The sequence below is a fragment of the Ambystoma mexicanum genome, chromosome 4q (assembly GCF_040938575.1).
Source record: "Ambystoma mexicanum isolate Mex_15411 chromosome 4q, UKY_AmexF1_1, whole genome shotgun sequence".
Lineage (NCBI taxonomy): Eukaryota > Metazoa > Chordata > Amphibia > Caudata > Ambystomatidae > Ambystoma > Ambystoma mexicanum.
In genome coordinates, this window is record NC_090928.1 from 1,268,907,897 (window position 1) to 1,268,928,228 (window position 20,332).

General features: G+C 51.7%; 1 protein-coding gene across 1 annotated transcript in view; it reads right to left on the bottom strand.

The window, feature by feature from the left end:
• Positions 1-20,332, bottom strand: part of PTK7 (protein tyrosine kinase 7 (inactive)) — a 998,735-nt gene that overhangs the window by 177,666 nt on the left and 800,737 nt on the right. Inside the window, exon 15 of the mRNA XM_069608884.1 lies at positions 9,326-9,481. Within this exon, the coding sequence (XP_069464985.1) occupies positions 9,326-9,481 (156 nt within the window). The remainder of the gene's footprint in view (positions 1-9,325; positions 9,482-20,332) is intronic.

The window sequence follows — 20,332 nt, forward strand, 5'->3', positions numbered from 1 at the left end:
TGAATTGTCCAAAGGGGTGAAGATGTCTAGAAGGAACTGGAGAATCCAAATGCCTCCAAGGAAAGGGCTATAGGTGGTGAGAGACAGCAGAAAAATGGAAAATCGCTATTCTGTTCTAGGGGAGGTGTCCTGAAAGGGGTGAAGAAAGTGGGGAGAATTGAAGCTGATGTGAGAAAATAGTGGAGAGATGGTTAAGGAAACTCGAAGAGCTGGAGGAAAGTGAAGCAGAGAGTAAAGGTGTTGAATGAGGTGGAGGAGGGGAGAAACTTCAGGAAGGTGAAAGGAAGAGGTGAGGGAGAAACATTGGGTAACTTCAAAGAGGCATTAGAAAGTACTGAATAGGTGAAGGGAACGATGCCCTTCCTCCTTAAGATATTGAACAAAGCCGCCCATAGCCAGATCCAACACTTCCTGGAAACCCACTCTATCCTCGGGACTAGGCAATCTGGTTTCCGAAAAAGGAGACCGCTCTGAAACAGCCTTGGTGGACTTAAAGATTCAGATCACCCAAATCATGGACAAAGGCAAGCCAGCCCTATTGTTACTCCTAGACCTCTCGGCTGCTTTTGATCTGGTGGACCACAAGACCCTCACATCGCACCTTACTCACTCAGCCAACTTCTCTAAAGAAGCAGCTCTCTGGATCACCTCCTTCCTTGAAGGCAGAGCAATGAAAGTATTCTCAAACATAGTAAACGCTACCCCTACCACCATCCACTGCAGAGTCCCACAGGGCTCTTGCACAGCTCCCACTTTATACAACTTGTTCACGAAGCCTCTCTTCGACAAGCTCGACTCACATGTTATCGTGTACACAAATTACACTGACGATACTCGGGTACTCTTACCTCTCTCTGGCTCATACCCCAAAGACGCCGAGGCACTTCACACAATTGACTCCACTATCCAGGCCTGGATGGCGGTCAATGGCCTTTGCCTCAATGGGGATAAGACCTAAATAATGATACTAGGTCCAAAAAATACTCTAGTCAAATTTGATAAACTGTACGCCAACTTTACCATTGACAATACTATCATCCCTGTGCCGACATCGGTCAAGACCCTGTGGGTCTACATAGACTCCACACTATCCATGACTAGACAGGTCAGCGCCATCACATCCTCATCCGCACACACCACCAAGCTCATAAACACCATAAAACCATACCTATCCAAACCTAATTGTTTATCAATAGCTAGAGCAACTATTGGTGCTAAATTAGACTATTGCAATGCTCTACTAGTAGGTACATTCGAAAACAAACCTTAACAGATTACAAGTCACGCAGAACAATGCACTTCGTGCAGCTTTAAGCATCCCAAAAAGGAAGCATAGCTCCCAAGCAGGACAATCAGCTCAATGGCTCCCGGTTAAAGAGCGAATCACCTTCAAAATCCTCAACCTCACACATAAATGCCTCACTCTCTCTGCATCTTCATACCCATCAGAGAGAATCACCAAATCCTCCTCTACACGCCTCCCACTAGGACACAATACACCAACCAACTTCACATCCCACGAATCAATAGGGCCAAAGCAGGTGGCCTTGGCTTCCCATACATTGCAGCCAAATCCTGGAACGCACTACCTACAGACATAGCAGAAAACTCGCTCCTTGCCTCCCGAAGAAAACTTAAAAGAACAAGTTACTTTCTTACCTGGTAACGTTCTTTTGATGGGATGGTCCGACGACGTATTTCATATCTATGACATGTAATCACCACAGCTGTGCTGCTTCGGAAACTTTTTTCGGCGTCTGCGTCGATGCGCCGTCGTCGAGGACCTCCTCCGACGTCCGACGTCATCCGATGTGATAAGTAGGACGCACGACGCCCGTAGCCTCAGTTGTAGTTTTTTCCCCCAGAACGTGTGACAATAGTCAACTGCCAGTCAGACACAAAGCCTTGCAGAACGTAAGCTGCAATCGCAAAGAAATTCTGCAGCAGGGAAGTCAGGGCGGTAGCGATATGGAATACGTCGTCGGACCATCCCATCGAAAGAACGTTACCAGGTAAGAAAGTAACTTGTTCTTCGAGGGGATTGGGTCCTCCGATGTATTCCATATCTATGACAGACTCCCAAAGCAGTACCAGAGCAAGGAGAAGGGAAAGAATTTAGAATCAAAATTTAGAATAGCCAATCAAATAGCAGAGCAAAGGACCGCCTTGCCTAAGGCCAGATCCTGTGCTCGGATGGAATCGAGGGAATAGTGACGTACAAATGTATGTACTGAAGCCCAGGTGGCTGCATCACAGATGTTGCGAATAGGAACACCCCTCTGCAGGGCAGTAGATGCAGCCATACACCTGGTAGAATGGGCCCGCAAGCCAGCCGGTGGGTCCTTACCCGCCAAGCGGTAGCACTCCGAGATGGCCAAAATAATCCAGCGAGACAAAGTCTGTTTCGTCACAGCTTGCCCCAAACGCTTTCCAGCGTAACCAATAAAGAGTTGATCGTCCACTCTGACCCGGGACATGCGTGAAACATAAAAGCTTAAAGCTCTCCTAGGATCAAGCCTATGGAGCCTCTCCTCTTCCTTACCAGGATGCGGAGGAGGATAGAATGCCGGAAGAACAACCTTCTGGGCCAAATGAAATTCCATCACTACCTTCGGAAGAAAAGAAGGACGAACTCTAAGGACAACCCTGTCCTTGTGAAATACAGTGAAGGGTGGCTTAACTGAAAGTGCCTGTAACTCACTCACTCTGCGAGCGGAAGTAACCACAACTAAAAACACAGTTTTCAGAGTTAACAGCCTCAAAGGGCAAGAATGTAAAGGCTCAAACGGAGCACCCATAAGAAACTTAAGAACAAGGTTTAAATCCCAACCGGGCACCAGAAAAGGTGACGGAGGGAACACATTAGTGAGCCCTTTCAGAAACTGTGAAATTAAAGGAATTTAAAGTAAGAACACTCTTCAGACGAGCGCTTAAAGATGGACAGCGCCGCCAGGTAACCTTTAATGGTACCCACTTGAAAGCCCCTGTGGGCCAAAGAAAGTAAAAAGGACAGAACCATGGGGTTGTCGCTTGCAAAAGGATCCACATTCTGAACTCGGCACCAGTCGCAGAACTTACGCCAACGGCAACGGTACAGAGACTTTGTTGCTGGCCTTCGGGCCGAAAGCAACACCTCCATCACGTCTTCAGGGAGGTCCCAATCCTTATACCTCAACCTTTCAGAAGCCAAGCGTGAAGGTTGAGGGATCTGACCTCTGGATGGAGAACCTGACCCCCCTCCCGTGAGAGCAGATTGTCTCGGTAGGGAAGACGACGTGGAGAGCAGAAGGACAAGTCGAGAAGGTCCGGGTACCACGTCCTCCGAGCCCACGCCGGAGCAATGAGGATCATCCGGGAACCGAACTTCCGTAACCTCCGCAGCACTTGCGGGATGACGGGGACTGGAGGAAACGCGTACAGCAGCGGGAATGACCACTCCACCACGAACGCGTCTCCTAAGGCTCCTTTTGGAGGAAATTCCCGCGAGCAAAACCTTTCGCACTTCCGGTTGACACTGGAGGCGAAGAGATCCACTTGAGGGGTCCCCCAAAGGGCGAAGATCTCCAGGAGAATCTCCTGAGCCAACTCCCACTCGTGAGAGATCGTGCTATGCCTGCTCAGAGCGTCCGCCGTCACGTTTTCGTCTCCGGCCAGATGAACTGCCGAGATCGAAACTTCCTGCTGGATGGCCCAGAACTCGAGCTGCATCGTCTCCCTGCACAGAGGAAGTGACCCTGCCCCCCCCGCCTTTTTGTTGAGGTAGTGCATGGCCACTGTGTTGTCCGTCAGGATCAGGACACTCTTTCCTCGCACAGTCGGCAGAAAAGCCTTCAGGGCTAGCCTGACGGCCCTCAGCTCCAACAGATTGATATGGAGTCTGGACTCCGACGGAGACCAACGACCGCTGACTGTCAGCCCGTTGGCATGAGCTCCCCATCCCGTGAGGGATGCATCCGTCACGATCGTCACCTCCGGCCAGGGAAGCCAAAATGGAGCCCCCTTCATCAAGTTGCCTTCGACGGCCCACCACAGAAGATCCCGGGCGACCGAGGCCGGCACCTGAACCGGGTCTGACATACTGCCGGAGGACTGCGACCATTGCGTCTTGAATGCCCACTGCAAAGATCTCATCCGCAGGCGAGCCTCTGGCACCAGAAGAATGCAGGATGCCATGAGGCCGAGCAACCTCAAGAACTCGAACGCTGGGAGCGTCTGGGTATGCTGAAACTTGTGCACCATCTGCTGAATGTGAAGAGCCCTCACCTGGGGAGGAAAACACTGCCCCAGGGAAGTGTCGAGCACTGCTCCGATGTACTGGATCCGCTGCGTTGGCGTCAAATGGGACTTCTTTAAATTGAGGGAGAAGCCCAGCCTGTGAGGTGAGTGGCAGGTGACGGACAGATGATCCAGGACTTGCTCGGGAGAGCTCCCCCTGATCAACCAATCGTCCAGGTAGGGGTAGACGTGAATCACCCCTTGCCTGAGATGCGCTGCCACCACCATGAGCTTGGTGAAAACCCTCGGGGCGGAGGTCAATCCGAACGGCAGGACCCAAAACTGAAAGTGCGAGTCGCCAACCGCGAACCTCAGGTACTTCTTGTGCTTGGGATGGATCGGCACATGGAAGTAAGCATCCTTGAGGTCGAGTGAAACCAACCAGTCCTGAAGCTGAAGGGCCTGGAGGACTTGAGAGAGAGTAACCATCTTGAACTTGTCCATGATATCCCCCGTCTTTCTTCGAAATCAAAAAATAAGGGGAATACCATCCCTTGTTCCTCTCCGCTACAGGCACCAGTTCTATGGCGCCTTTCTCCAGCAGGGCTTGAATTTCCTGCGCAAGGAGCGGATCCGGACTCTGCAAAGAGAGGTTCCCCGGTGGACTGTCGCGAGGCCTGTGCCGAAAAGGAAGACAGTAGCCGTGGGTTATGATCTCCAGAACCCACACATCTGAAGTAATGGCTTGCCACTCTACAAGATGCTGCCCCAGCCTTCCCCCAACCGGCGAACCATGGGACATGGTCTCATGACTGAGTGTGAGCGGCTGCGGCGTTACCTGAGTGCAAAGAGGCAACTGCCCGAGCGGCCTTGGCACCACGGGTACCCTGTCGTCCACCTCTGGTACCCCTGCGTTGGCCTCTTTGACTGCCAGCTCCTCTCGCTTTACTGAAGGAGTAATAGCGAAAGGAACCACCCCTCCACTGCTGTCCCCTAGGACGAAAAGGCGGAGGTTGGCGAACTGCAGCGCCCAACGACTTCGCTGCAGCTTTTGAGGTCTGCAACCTCTCAAGGCTCTCGTCAGCCTTGCTGCCAAAAAGGTGTTCACCGTCAAAGGGCATGTTGAGGAGCCGGGACTGCACATCAGGAGCAAACCCCGACTTCCGCAACCACGCAAACCTGCGTATCACGGTGCTCGCCGCCATGGACCTACTGACGCATTCAGCTAAGTTCAAACCCGACTGAACGGACTCACACATGGCATCCTTACCACCCTGGACCATAGCAAGGAAACCATCCCGTTCGTCCCCTTTGGGAATATGTTCAGCCGCTAACGCAACACAGTTCCACAGAGTGTGTGTGAAACGAGACAAGGCACAAATGGAGTTGGCCGCCTGAAGCGCCATACCACCAGAAGAAAACACTTTCTTCGCCCAGCCATCAAAACGTTTGTTGTCCCTATCAGGAGGGATGGTAGGGTACGACGCCTGCTTTGCCGGGGCCGTGGCCGCCTGCACCACCAAACTCTCCGGAGTGGGGTGCCTGTCAAGTAGCAGGGGTCGCTACTGGCTGGACGGTATTTTCGCGACAAGGATCTGCCCACCGCCGGGAGACTCTCCGGAGCAGTCCAAGCCGCCGCCACCCTTCTCTGTAAAGCCATATGGAACGGCAGTACCGGATCAGTTGGGGGACCAACATCAAGGATGTCCGTGAGATTATCCTGCACAAACTCCCCTGGGGGAGCAGACCATCCCAAGTACTCAGAAACCCTAGCCATAAGGCGCCGGTACGAGGAATCGGCATGAGAGCCAGGATCAGGCCTACAAAACTCCACCTCCGGAGAGGTGTCCAGTCCACTGGCATCATGCAGTGACTGTCTAAAATCGTCAAACTGACTATGGCCCGAGACAATTTCATCTGGAACCTCACTAGGAACCAGGCCATCAGAATCCTCATCCGCCTCTGAAATATAGTCCAGGTGGCGAAAAGAAGGCACCCGAGAGTGCTTGCTCTTAACCAGAGCTTTCCCAGGGGGTTCACCCGTGCCACGGGGTACCTCCGACACTAAAGGCGTTGATGGCGTCGAGCGAATCGTCGCCAGCGTCTAGAGAACCGGCATTGGCGCCGAGAGGATCGGCGTCGAGGAAGTCGGCGTCGACGTCAGATGCAGCGCCTCCAGCATCAGCGGCGTCGACACAGCCCTCGAGGCCGGAGCCCCGAGCGTGTCCCTCGACGACCTGAGCGTCGACGGCTTCGACGACTTCCTCGGAGCTGGAGCCTTGAGAAAGCCTGTCGACGCCCTCGACGCCTCAGACGTCGATGTCTTCCTCGAAGACCTCACAGGTGCACACGGTCTCGAACGCGTCGAGGACCGGGACCTGGAACGGGTACGTCGAGAACGAGTCTCCTTGTCCGAACGGGACCTCTCCCGTGACTCGTGCCGACCACTCTTGCGAGTGGTGTCTCTCGACCTCTCACGACCGACCCCACTCGGGGGCGCGGACGGCTTAGTACCCTGCGACTCAAGAATCGCCAGCATTTTCTTCCCGAAGGAAGCCCATTCCTCCGGCGTCGCACGGCTGGTGGGGTAAGCGACGTGCCGGGCAGAGTCCTCCGAAGAGGACCTGGAAGATGACCGGTGTCGGCGCTTCCGAGAATGCCTCGAAGAGGCTGAGGAGTGGCGAGACCAACTCCTAGAAGGAGACCTACGAGACTTCCGACGATGACGCGGAGAGTCACCCCTCGAATCATCCGTCGAAAGCCCCGCAGATTTCGACTTCCGGGGCTTGGACACCCGACCTACCGACAACTTCTTCTTAAGTTCAAGTAAGGCTTTGCACGTGAGCGACTGGCAGTCGATACAGTCATCCGTGTCGTGGGCCTCCCCGAGGCACCAGAGGCAGGCGTCGTGCGAGTCCGTCACCGATATCTTGGACCCACACTCCCCGCACTTCTTGAAACCCGGACGCGGGGTCGAAGACGAAGTAGAAGACATCTTCACACGAAGGATTGTCACAAAACGAACAGGTTCGAAGAACCGAGAAGAACACAACTCCAAAGAGTCGAGGCGTAAACCGAGAATCACGAAGCAACACGTTCGCGGAAAAAACGGAACTGAGGCTACGGGCGTCGTGCGTCCTACTTATCACATCGGATGACGTCGGAGGAGGTCCTCGACGACGGCGCATCGACGCAGGACGCAGACAAAAGTTTCCGAAGCAGCACAGCTGTGGTGATTACATGTCATAGATATGGAATACGTCGGAGGACCCAATCCCCTCGAACCTCACTTTCTGTACTGTAAATTGCAACTGTTATTTAACTGCAACTATAAATTGTCTAACAATAGCAACCACACTGTAAATTGCAAATATTCATTTATCTTGAACTAAGAACTGTCTGTAACAAGTGCCACGATTCCCTAGGGCTGTTGCGTGCTCTACAAATCCAAATAAATAACGATCAGGCAAGGACAAAGGTTAAGGGGTACACCTAGAAAGACAGGGAACCATGTGAGAAGCTTTGTGCGTGGCTTGAGAGAGACTAAAAGTAGGGGGTTGGAGGAGCAGAACCTTGACAGAGGGAGTTAGCGATTGACCTAGCGAGAAATGTGTCCTAATGGCAGGACAGCCTCCTCTCATCCTCTCCGCAACCCATCTTCTAAGGCCCCCACTTACAGAATCCACCCAGAGACCCCCCCCACCCCCCAAGAACAGATCCAACACTTGGAACTGAGAACCCCTGAAACCTCAGGAGAAGAGACCCCTAGAACTGTGAGCAGTGGGATCTGGGAACCACTGGAAACCCAGGATTGTTGCCTCACGATTTATTGTATGGATGTGCCAGGTGACACCGTCCCTGGACTTACTGAGAACTGGCAGAACTTGTACTGGGACACATTACTTTCAAGGGAGACACTTTCTTTTAAATAGATTTTGTTTGTATACTATCTCACCAAGGAGAACCATCCTGGTAATTTAGTTTAATTCAAACATTTTGGCTAAACCTGTGCAAATCTTCCAATAAATCCATTTATTAATCCAATTCCCTGGGTCTGGCTCGTTTGTTGATCAATGTCCACTGTGTGACAGTGCCTAAAGTACTTATTTTAACCAGATAGTACTACATGTGTTAGTTTAAGTGTATAGTTTTGCAGCATACCAGTGCTGGGTGTTTTTTGGTGGTTTCCTGTGTGGAGTAACTGATTTACTCTGCCCTCCATCCATCCATCCATCCAGCCAGGTGTGCCAGGTCTTCCTACCCTCAGAGAGGTTTGGCTTCCATTTTGGCTGGATCTGGTATTCTGCCATTAGGTTAGAAGGTTGCAGAGTCCTAACACTACGCTGCACAGGGTTTAGATACATGCATGTGTGACAAGCACTTGCAGACCCACCAGTTCTGAAAACCATACTAACACGATCCCTTGTCAGAGGCGGTCTGCTTTTCAGTCCTACACCATTCTCTGCTTCTAACCTTAGGGCAGAGTGTCTGCTCTACATACATTCCAGAACCACACTCTGCTTCTGTTCTCAGTGCAGAGCCTGCTGATTGCAAAGCCGGCACCATTCTGCTTCCATCCTCAGGGTAGAGCACTTGCTCCATTACCCTTCTGTGTCTGCATCCCGGCAGGCTGTCTCTACCCTTTCCACATGCTTGCAGCACTCCCTGCTTCCACCCACAGAAGGCCTGGTCTTCCCTATGCACTCCACGCAGCCCCGCCGGTGATCCGGCCCCCCAACTCCCCTTCTCAAAGGCGCACACACACACACAAACTCCCCCCCCCCCCCCCAACCACCACCACCACCACCACCCGCATGCAGTGACAATGTGCTCTCTAACCCGCTTGGCCTTTTAAAAAAAACTTTATTTACAAAGTTCCAAATTGACAGTAGTACCAAACATTTAATAAATGCTAATACAATGCAGTTCCCTTTAAACCAGAACAGATCATAACAGAATGCAGCGAGAACAAGGCTTACCCCCCTCTTGGCCTTTAATGAGCATGATCCCAGCCACAGGTCTCAACACACTACATTCCCTTACTGTGCATCCTCGCACAAGAGCAGAGGTTACCAAAATGACACGTGCTCGATACCTTATGTGTACGTACCAAGTGTTGTGATTATATGCAGGTTGGAGCGAGGGAAGTGCATTTTGTCACCTGCACTGTGGCGCTTGTTGGAAGATGCACTCGTGCCAAGGGTGGTGAGCGGCACTTCCTCCTGAATCTCTGCAGTAGTTTGCCCGTTTGGCAGAAGAGTGCCACCTAGGAGGCAAAGGGGAGAACATTCAGGATCAGTGCTGAGCAAAAAGCAAAAGAGAACCATCAGCGCCCAAATAAACACACAACGCTGCCATTGCCATCAAGGGATCTTCACTCCTATAGACCCACTAGGTGGTGAAAATGGTAGAGGGGCATTATACGAATTCCACACATGTACAGTGAAAGGAGAGAACAGGAAGAGAAACCGAAAAGGCAGACACAAGTCTGGCTAGCAACCTGCAGCCGTAAAGAGTAAGGAGAGCTTTAGCAAAGACATCCAGAGAACCATCAGAGGAGCCTCACCAGTGATGGGCTGAAGACCTACGGGCACACATCTTCCAATGAAAGGCTCCACTCGCGCAAAACCACAAGCGGATCCTCCCTCGTGGAGTTTACGCCATGGCCTGGCTTTAAGTGCCCTGTTACTCCTGTAACTGGTAGGCCAACACAGGCTTAAGAATTGCAGGGGGTGTGCCCGGAGGGCTGCGGTCAGCTCTTCACCTTTTAGAGGTTTCCCTATTCCTTTAATGGAACTCAAAACAGTTTGATGCGCCATGAAAAAGAGAAACAGTGTATGTAAAGAGCTTACAGCTAAAGTCTGGCTACTATTGGATAGACAAGTTTTACTTATGACAAATAGGCCTTGCCCAGTAAAAATCTTCCTGTGGTTTGTACCCTTTGCATACAGAAGGAAAGTGAAAAGGGCATTCTCTAGAAGATTTAGCAAACAGGGCATGGGGAGCAGCCAATCTGATTCCTTTGATCCCAGGTTGGAACTGATAATCTCAGCCCCCGTTCCATGGAACCTGAAGTCTGCTGCCCCTGCCTGCACCACCATCCCCCCCAACCCTCCCTTATAGTTTATTGTTCCTGTTCCCGCCACGTCCCACTTCTGCTGCCGCTGCATGGCCGCCATGGTGACCATTGAATGACAATCCTGGCACAAGATGAACGGGCGCTGTGCGCCTCCCATTCCTTGAATGAAAATGTTCCTTGCAACCCCAGGATTCTGAATTGGAAACCCGGGGTACCAATAGCCTTAAGAGCCTCTCTGGTGGGCTGGATCAGGTGCCATCGGCCAGGGGACCCTGGTCAAGCGCCTTTGCTTTGCTCGGGCCTACACCTGATCTGGCATGCCGGACTGGGTCGTAACACTAAACTGTAAACTGCCACACTCGCCTATAGTATGCCAGTAGAGGTCCTGGATGGACGCCTTTGTTCTCTACTCGCACCGAACAAACGATCTAGCACTGAGCCGCACAGAACATGTTTCTCCTTCTCTAATGTGTGGCCAACTAATGAAAGAAAAAAATCTGAGGGCCAAAGCATGAAGGATCACGGGTCGCCGTACAAGTAAGGGATATAGTTACTCTGAGCGTAACACCCCCGTCCAATTGATACCCGGTTTTTCAAATTCGAAACAAATAGATTATACTCTGAGACAACCACTAGATGAGACAGCATATGCACCTAAGCAGATCCACAAGTCTCAAACAGTTGCAGAAAAAGAAAAGTGAAGTGCCTGTGTGGTGGGCACTGAAAAAAAAAAAAAAAAGAAAAAGAAACTGCGCATTCCAACTAGTTTTGTGGCCTAACACTCGGGCCTGCACACAAGGACGATGGCTTGATCTGCTCAAATGTAACAGCTTAAAATGGATCCGTCTGTGCAAGCTATATTAAACAATTCATGCTGGTGTGTTCTAAAATGGCAATTTATTCTTTAACAAGCCAATAATTCATTAGTACCATTTTAAAGTGTTCATTTAAACGAACAAGTTACTTTCTTACCTGGTAACCTTCTTTCGATGGGATGGTCCGAAGACGTATTCCAGATCTATGACAGGTAATGTCCACAGCTTTGCTGCTTCGGAAAATCTTCGGCGTCTGCGTCGATGACGTTGATGCGCCGTCCCCGAGGACGACCTCCGACGGCCGACGTCACCCGATGTGATAAGTAGGACGCACGACGCCCGTAGCCTCAGTTGTAGTTTTTCCCCCAGAACGTGTGCCACCAGTTTTCTGCCAGTCAGAGACACGAGGCCTTGCGGTACGCAAGCTGCAATCGCAAAAGAAATTCTGCAGCGGGGAAGGTAGGGAGGGAGCGATATGGAATATGTCATCGGACCATCCCATCGAAAGAACGTTACCAGGTAAGAAAGTAACTTTTTCTTCGAGGGGATTGGGTCCTCCGACGTATTCCATATCTATGACAGAATCCCAAAGCAGTACCAAGCAAGGAGGTGGGAAAAGAATTTAGAACACAAATTTAGCATGCCCAATCAAATTGCGGAATAAAGGACTGCCTTGCCAAAGGCCAGATCCTGCCCTCGGATGGAACCGAGGGAGTAGTGACGTACAAAAATATGTACTGAAGCCCAGGTGGCTGCATCAAAGATGTGACGAATAGGAACACCCCTCTGCAGGGCAGTAGACGCAGTCACTCCCCTGGTAGAATGGGCCCGCAAGCCAGCCGGTGGGTCCTTACCCGCCAAGCGGTAACACTCGGTGATAGCTAAAATAATCCAACGAGACAAAGTCTGTTTCGTTACAGCTTGTCGCAACCGCTTTCCAGCGTAACCAATGAAAAGTTGATCGTCCACTCTGACCCAGGACATGCGTGAAATATAAAAGCTCAACGCTCTCCTAGGATCAAGCCTGTGGAGCCTCTCCTCTTCCTTACCAGGATGTGGAGGAGGATAGACCGCCGGAAGAACCACGACCTGGCTCAAATGAAATTCCGAAACCACCTTTGGAAGAAAGGAAGGACGAACTCTAAGGACAACCCTGTCCTTATGAAACACAGTGAAGGGTGGGCTTAACTGAAAGTGCCTTTAACTCACTCACTCTGCGAGCGGAAGTAACAACAACCAAAAACAACGTTTTCAGACTTAACAGCCTCAAAGGGCAAGAATGTAAAGGCTCAAACGGAGAACCCATAAGAAACTTAAGAACAAGGTTTAAATCCCAACCGGGCACCAGGAAAGGTGACGGAGGGAACACATTAGTGAGCCCTTTCAGAAACTGTGAAATTAAAGGGATTTTGAAGTAGGAACACTCTTCAGACGAGCGCTTAAAGATGGACAGCGCCGCGAGGTAACCTTTAATGGTCCCCACTTGCAAGCCCCTGTGGACCAAGGAAAGCAAAAAAGACAGAACCATGGGAATGTCACACTCAAAAGGATCCACAATCTTAACTCTGCACCAGTCGCAGAACTTTCTCCAACGGCAACGGTACTGAGACTTTGTTGCCGGCCGCCTGGATGAGAGCAACACCTCCATCACGTCTTCAGGGAGGTCCCAATCCTTATACTTCAACCTTTCAGAAGCCAAGCGTGAAGGTTGAGGGATCGGACCTCTGGATGGAGAACCTGACCCCCGTCCCGTGAGAGCAGATCGTCTCGGTAGGGAAGACGACGTGGAGGGCAGATGGACAAGTCGAGAAGGTCCAGGTACCACGTCCTCCGGGCCCACGCCGGAACAATGAGGATCATCCGGGAACCGAACCTCCGTAACCTCCGCAGTACTTGCAGGATGACGGGGACTGGAGGAAACGCGTACAGCAGTGGGAATGACCACTCCACCACGAACGCGTCTCCTAAGGCTCCTTTTGGAGGAAATTCCCGCAAGCAGAACCTCTCGCACTTCCGGTTGACACTGGAGGCAAAGAGATCAGCTTGAGGGGTCCCCCAAAGGGCAAAGATCTACAGGAGAATCTCCCGAGCCAGCTCCCACTCGTGAGAAATCGTGCTCTGCCTGCTCAGAGCGTCCGCCGTATCGTTGTCGTCTCCGGCCAGATGAACAGCCGAGATCGAAACTTGCTGCTGGATGGCCCAGAACTCGAGCTGCATCGCCTCCCTGCACAGAGGAAGTGACCCTGCCCCCTCCCTTTTTGTTGAGGTAGTGCATGGCCACTGTGTTGTCCGTTAGAATCAGGACACTTTCCTCGCACAGTCGGCAGAAAAGCCTTCAGGGCAAGCCTGAGGGCCCTCAGCTCCAACAGATTGATATGGAGTCTGGACTCCGACGGGGACCAACGACCGCTGACTGTAAACTCGTTGGCATGAGCTTCCCATCCCGTGAGGGATGCGTCCGTCACGATCGTCACCTCCGGCCAGGGCAGCCAAAATGGGGCCCCCTTCATCAGATTGCCTTCGACGGCCCACCACAGAAGGTCCTGGGCGACCGAGGGCGGCACCCGAACATGGTCCGACAACCCGCCGGAGGACAGACCACTGGAGCTTAAGTGCCCATTGCAAAGATCTCATCTGCAACCTGGCGTCTGGCACCAGAAGAATGCAGGATGCCATGAGGCCGAGCAGTCTCATGAACTCGGACGCTGGGGGAGTCTGGGCAAGTTGAAACTTGTGCACCATCTGCTGAATGTGAAGAGCCCTCACCTGGGGAGGAAAACACTGCCCCAGGGATGTGTCGAGCACTGCTCCGATGTACTGGAGCCGCTGCGTTGGCGTCAAATGGGACTTCTTTAAATTGGAGGGAGAAGCCCAGCTTGAGAAGGGAGTAGCAGGTGACGGACAGATGATCCAGGACTTGCTCGGGAGAGCTCCCCCTAATCAACCAATCGTCCAGGTAGGGGTAGACGTGAATCCCCCTTTCCTGAGATGCGCTGCCACCACCACCATGAGCTTGGTGAAAACCCTCAGGGCGAAGTTCAATCTGAACGGCAGGACCCAAAACTGAAAGTGCAAGTCGACAACCGCGAACCTCAAGTACTTCTTGTGCTTGGGATGGATCGGCACATGGAAGTAAGCGTCTTTGAGGTCGAGAGACACCAACCAGTCCTGAAGTTGAAGGGCCTGGAGGACTTGAGAGAGAGCAACCATCATGAACTTGTCCTTCCTGAGGAAATTGTTCAAACCGCGCAAGTCCATGATGGGTCTCAATCCCCCGTCTTTCTTCGAAATAAAAAAATAAGGGGGAATACCATCCTTTGTTCCTCTCCGCTACAGGCACCAGTTCTATGGCGCCTTTCTCCAGCAGGGCTTGAATTTCCTGCGCAAGGAGCGGATCCGGACTCTTTAAAGAGGTACCCAGGTGGATTGTCGTGAGTCCTCTACCGAAAAGGAAGACAGTAGCTGTGGGTTATGGTCGCCAGAACCCACACATCTGAAGTCATGGCTCGCCACTCTACAAGATGCTGCGCCAGCCTTCCACCAACCGGCGAACCATGGGACCTGGCCTCATGACTGAGTGGTAGCGGCTGCGGCGTTGCCTGAGGGCAAAGAGGCAACTGCCCGAGCGGCCTTGGCACCTCGAGTACACTGTTTTCCACCTCTGGAACTCTTACGGTGGCCTCTTTGACTGCTAGCTCCTCTCGCTTTACTGAAGGACGAGTAATAGCGAAAGGAACCTCCCCTCCATTGTTGCCCCCTAGGACGAAAAGGCAGAGGTTGTCGAACTGCAGCGCCCAATGACTTCGCTGCAGCTTTGGCGGTCTGCAACCCCTCAAGGCTCTCGTCAGCCTTGCTGCCAAAAAGATGTTCACCATCAAACGGCATGTTGAGGAGCCGGGACTGAACATCAGGAGCGAACCCAGACTTCTGAAACCACGCAAACCTGCGTATTACAGTACTCGCCGCCATGGACCGGATGACACAAACTGCCATGTTCAAACCCGACTCAACGGCCTTACACATAGCATCCTTGCCATCCTGAACCATAGCAAGGAAACCATACTATTAGTCCCCGTTCTGGAATATGTTCAGCCGCTAATGCAACACAGTTCCACAGAGTGTGTGTGAAACGAGACAAGGCACATATGGAGTTGGCCGCCTGAAGCGCCATACCCCCTGAAGAAAACACTTTCTTCGCCCAGCCGTCAAAACGTTTGTCGTCCCTATCTGGAGGGATGGTAGGATATGACGCCTGCTTTGCCGGGGCCGTAGCCGCCTGCACCACCAAACTCTCCGGAGTGGGGTGCGTTGACAAGTAGCAGGGGTCGCTACTGGCTGGACGGTATCTTCGCGGCAAAGATTTGCCCACTGCCGGGAGACTCTCCGGAGCAGTCCATGCTGCCACCACCCTTCTCTGCAGAGCCATATGAAACGGCAATACCGGGTCAGTGGGGGGACCAAGATCAAGGATGTTCGTGAGATCATCCTGAACGAACTGCCCTGGGGGAGCCGACCAACCCAAGTACTCGGTGACCCGAGACATAAGGCCCTGGTATGAAGAATCGGCATGAGTGCAGGGCTCCGGCCTACAAAACTCCACCTCCAGAGAGTTGTCCAGTCCACTGGCATCATGCAGTGACTGCCTCCGGTCATCAAACTGACTATGGCCCGAGATAAGCTCATCTGGTACCATAACCGGAACCAAGTCTTCATCAGAGCCTTCATCACCCTCTGAAATGTACTCCAGGCGGTGAGAGGAAGACACCTGGGGACCAAAGCTATGCCTGACCTTAGCCAGAGCCTTTCTAGGGGCTAACCCTGTGCCACGGGGCCCCTCCGACACCACCGCCTCGAAAGGCATCGAGGGCGCCGAACGAGTCGGCGCTGAGAGAATCTGTGTCGACGTCAGCGCCGCCAGCATCGACACAGGCCTCAAAGCCGGAGCTCGAGCGTGTCTGTCGACGACCTGGGCGCCGACGACCCCCTTGGAGGCGGAGCCTCGAGAGAAATCGTCGACCTCAACGCCACAGGCGTTGACGTCTTCTTCGAAGACGTCACAGGATCATGCAGTCTCGAGCGCGTTGAGGACCGGGACCTGGAACGGGCATGGCAAGAACGGCTACGCTTGTCCGAGCGAGACCTTTCCCGTGAGCCGTGCCGACCACCCGAGCCCAAAGGCGTACGAGCGGTGTATCTCGACCGGCGCCGACCGACCCCACTCGGAGGCGCGGACGGACCAGTTCCCTGCGATTCAAGAATCGCTAACATCTGCTTCCCGAAGGAAGCCCATTTCCCCCGGTGTCGCTTTCATGGTGGGATAAGCGACCCGCCGACGGGCTGAGTCCTCGGGAGAGGACGGGGAAGGTGACCGATGCCGGCGCTTCCGGGAATGCCTCGAAGAGGCGGAGGAGTGGCGAGACCGACTCCTGGCAAGAGACCCACTGGACTTCCGACGATGACGTGGAGAGTCGCCTCTCGAGTCATCCGTCGAAAGCCCCGTAGACCTCGACTTCTGGGGCTTAGACACCCGACCTACTGACAACTTCTTGCGCTCCCGTAAGGCCTTGGCCGCGAGCGACTGGCATTCGACACAGTCGTCCGTATCGTGGGCCTCCCCGAGGCACCAGAGGCAGGCATTGTGCGAGTCCGTGACCGACATCTTGGACCCACAGTCACTGCATTTCTTGAAGCCCGGACGCGGGGTTGAAGACGAAATAGACATCGCCACGAACAGGTCTTCACAAAAACCAAACAGGTTCAACGAACCAAGAAGAATACAGCAAACTCCAAAGAGTCGAGGCGTACCGAGATTCACGAAGCAAACACGTTCACGGAAAAAACGGAACTGAGGCTACATGCGTCCTACTTATCACATCGGGTGACGTCGGCCGTCGTCCTCGGGGACAGCGCATCGACGCAGAAGATTTTCCGACGCAGCACAGCTGTTGACATTACCAGTCATAGATATGGAATACGTCGTCGGACCCAATCCCCTCGAAATTTATTTTCTGTAATGTGATGCATAACTGAGGGCTAGACAGGCCTGCATAATATAAAACATTGCACAATGATTAAGGCTTTGTGTTGAGGAATAATGTTTTTACATTTCAGAAAGTATCATCAGGGTTTAACTCCATGTTTATAGGTTAATGGCTACCGTAGGGAGGATTTTCAGAACCACTACAGTTGTAGTAATCTGAGAAGCTGTCTCATCTAGCTTGGTAATGCAGATAAGCAGTGCTGAGGGATTTGGTGCAAAGTAAAGAACTAATCACATTAGGCAGGCGACTGCTCGCTACAGTGTCTGGTCCCAGTGGGAACAGGGTTAGGGAGATTTTCCTTAGGTCCTGGGGTCTGGGCACTAGGCAGGTAGTCCCGACGCAGGGCCCAGAAGCTCTCGCCAAGGATCCTTGGAGTACACGGGTCTCCCAAACTGGTAGTGTGCCAGAGCCGCCCACGACTAGCTAAGGAGGTGGGGTGGGGTGGGTACAGCATAGACTTTCCACTAAGACGTAATGAGATAAGGTCCACACACTATATTAGTATAAAATATAATAAAGGGAACGCCATGAAGCACTACATTAACAGGTAAGTAAAGTTTACAAAATAAATGCAACTCTAGTCTGATTTCAAAGAAAAGCAATCCCAGTGTAGCAATAGGATAGTATACTAATGCTTTTAAAATGAACACTGTGCATTTTGGAACAATGGTAAACATATAAAAGAGAAGTATTATATTTAAAAATCAAAATGAGCCAATTCAAGAGTTCTGTATTTATGCAGCCATGTTGCTTTAAGAGCATGCAGACTTCTATAAATCATATTTGCGTATTTTGCAAGGCGATCAAGGACGGAATGTGTATAGTTTTTGCTAGATTGTGTTACATTTATTGATGGGCCGATACTTTATTAAATTATTACCACTAAAACAAAAAGCGTTCTCCTTGAACATCTACCCTTGAAATGTTTAACTTAGTTTGGAATAGGTCGTGTAAGGGTGCAGAAGGAGGAGACTGACACAGGTGGCATGTTTGCTGGCGTAAACCTTTATCATCAGATAAATAAAAGAGACAACCTACCTTTCCCAGCAGTAACCCTGCCTCAACCAAAAATACTAAGGATTCAGTCAGGATGTCCATGTAAACCAAAGGTCCACCGTCTCGTGTCAAAACCCTGCTTCTAGCCCTTCCACTCGTAACTAAACTAAAGAGGTAATGATCTTCTTGGCCCAGAAGAATGACTCCCTTCTTCTGGACAATGGATCCCAGCTCCAACTGTAGATGGGATAATTTTGTGCAGTAATGATTCCCTTCCCTGGGTTTCAATCCCTTTCCAAGGTTTCGAAACAAAGTTCCATGTTGAGATGTCAAAAACGTTAAGTTCTCAGTGTTCGGGGAGTTCTGCTTAAGTCTACCCGAGGGTGAGACTCTCTAAACTATCCGTTGGTATACAGGTCCCAACTCATAGTAGAAGTCTGAACTACCCACAGGTTTGGTAGAATGGCCGAGCAGCCAGGCTCATTTTAGGAGGACGATGTGAGCTCCAGTAAGTACAATGGACCCAGTCAATACATTAGCCCAAAGAAACTCTTCCACACTTGAAGTTATAGTAAAATGTGGAACAGGTTACCTGTAACTCCGGTTCTCCAGCATTGGTATCTTTCATAGATTCACATGCTGTGAATATGACCAGTCAGGCTGGGTATCTTCAGTAACAGCAGTTTAAACTGAAACTTTTAGTCACTTTTGAGCTCTAGTAGAGTAATTTTGGGAAAATCTCCCTTAACTCCTCCCCTGTCGGCCATCTTCAGATTCGGCGAGAGCAAGTTAGTAGCAAGCCAAAAGATGAGCCATGCGGGGTAGGTGGGAAGGTTGCATGTGAATTAGAGAGAACAATGCTGGAGAAGAACAAGTTACTCTCTTACCTGGTAACGTTCTTTCGATGGGATGGTCCGACGACGTATTCCATATCTATGACAGTAATCGCCACAGCTGTGCTGCTTCGGAAAATCTTTTGCCGTCTGCGTCCTGCGTTGACGTCGATACGCCGTCCTCGAGGACCTCCTCCGACGGCCGAGGTCACCAGATGTTATAAGTAGGACGCACAACGCCCGTAGCCTCAGTTGTAGTTTTTTCCCCCAGAACGTGTGGCACCAATCTGCTGGCAGTATGACCACAGAAAGCCTTGCGGAAACGTAAGCTGCAATCGCCTAAGAAATTCTGTAGCAGGAAGGGAGCGATATGGAATACGTCGTCGGACCATCCCATCGAAAGAACGTTACCAGGTAAGAGTAACTTGTTCTTCGAGGGGATTAGTGTCATGATCACTGCTTCCAAGGATCCAGGACCAGCCCAACGTCCTTGGAAGCAGGCCCCTAACCTTAATCCTAGGCACCAGCCGGTCCCCACTGGGACCTTTTGGACCTTGTCCTGGCGCCGGTGGCGCCAGGCTCATCAATGCCATTGGTCCCGGCACTGGAAGCGCCGGGCTCATAATATATATGAAGATGCTTGGGTGGACTTACCTGCAGCAGACCATGCTGCTTACTTACCAGCTGCATAGGAATCCTCAGTAAGCCAGAACTCTTTTCTTACCTAGGCGGGGCCGTGGAGGAAGACGCCTCATCACTCCAAGGCTATTTAAACCACACCTGATTGATGTAACGTGCTTCGCGTTATTCTGCATCTGCAGCAGAACGCTCACCGAGTCTGTTCCAGCTTCTCTTCCTCCGATCCTGAACCTGCAAGAATAATACTTACCATTCCTGTATCCAGTCTTCAGCAGAACCTGCAAGAACAATACTTACCATTCCTGAATCCAGTCTTCAGCAGCACCTGTAAAGATAAGAAACAGGTTAGCCCGGCAACCTTCACATGCGGCGCATTCCTCACCTGATTCATCGGCAGCGACCATTTCTTCACGCTGCATCTCCGCCTGTGAAAACAGAAGCATAGTTATTACTTACCAGCACTCCGTGCATTCCGGATGTTTTCAACGCTGCGACCCAGCATCTGAAATACAAAAGAAAAGACATTAGACAGGTATTTACTTACGCCCATCGCGCTCGCCACAATAGAACGCCTGCAAATACTCCGGCGTTTTCCAGTAACTTCAGCACGAACTCACAGCTGCAAGAGAAAAGAGACAGACAGAGCGCTTGCAATTACTTACGCATCTCCAAGCGCTTCGTCCCAAGGCTCTGGCTCCAGCTCTCTTCACACCA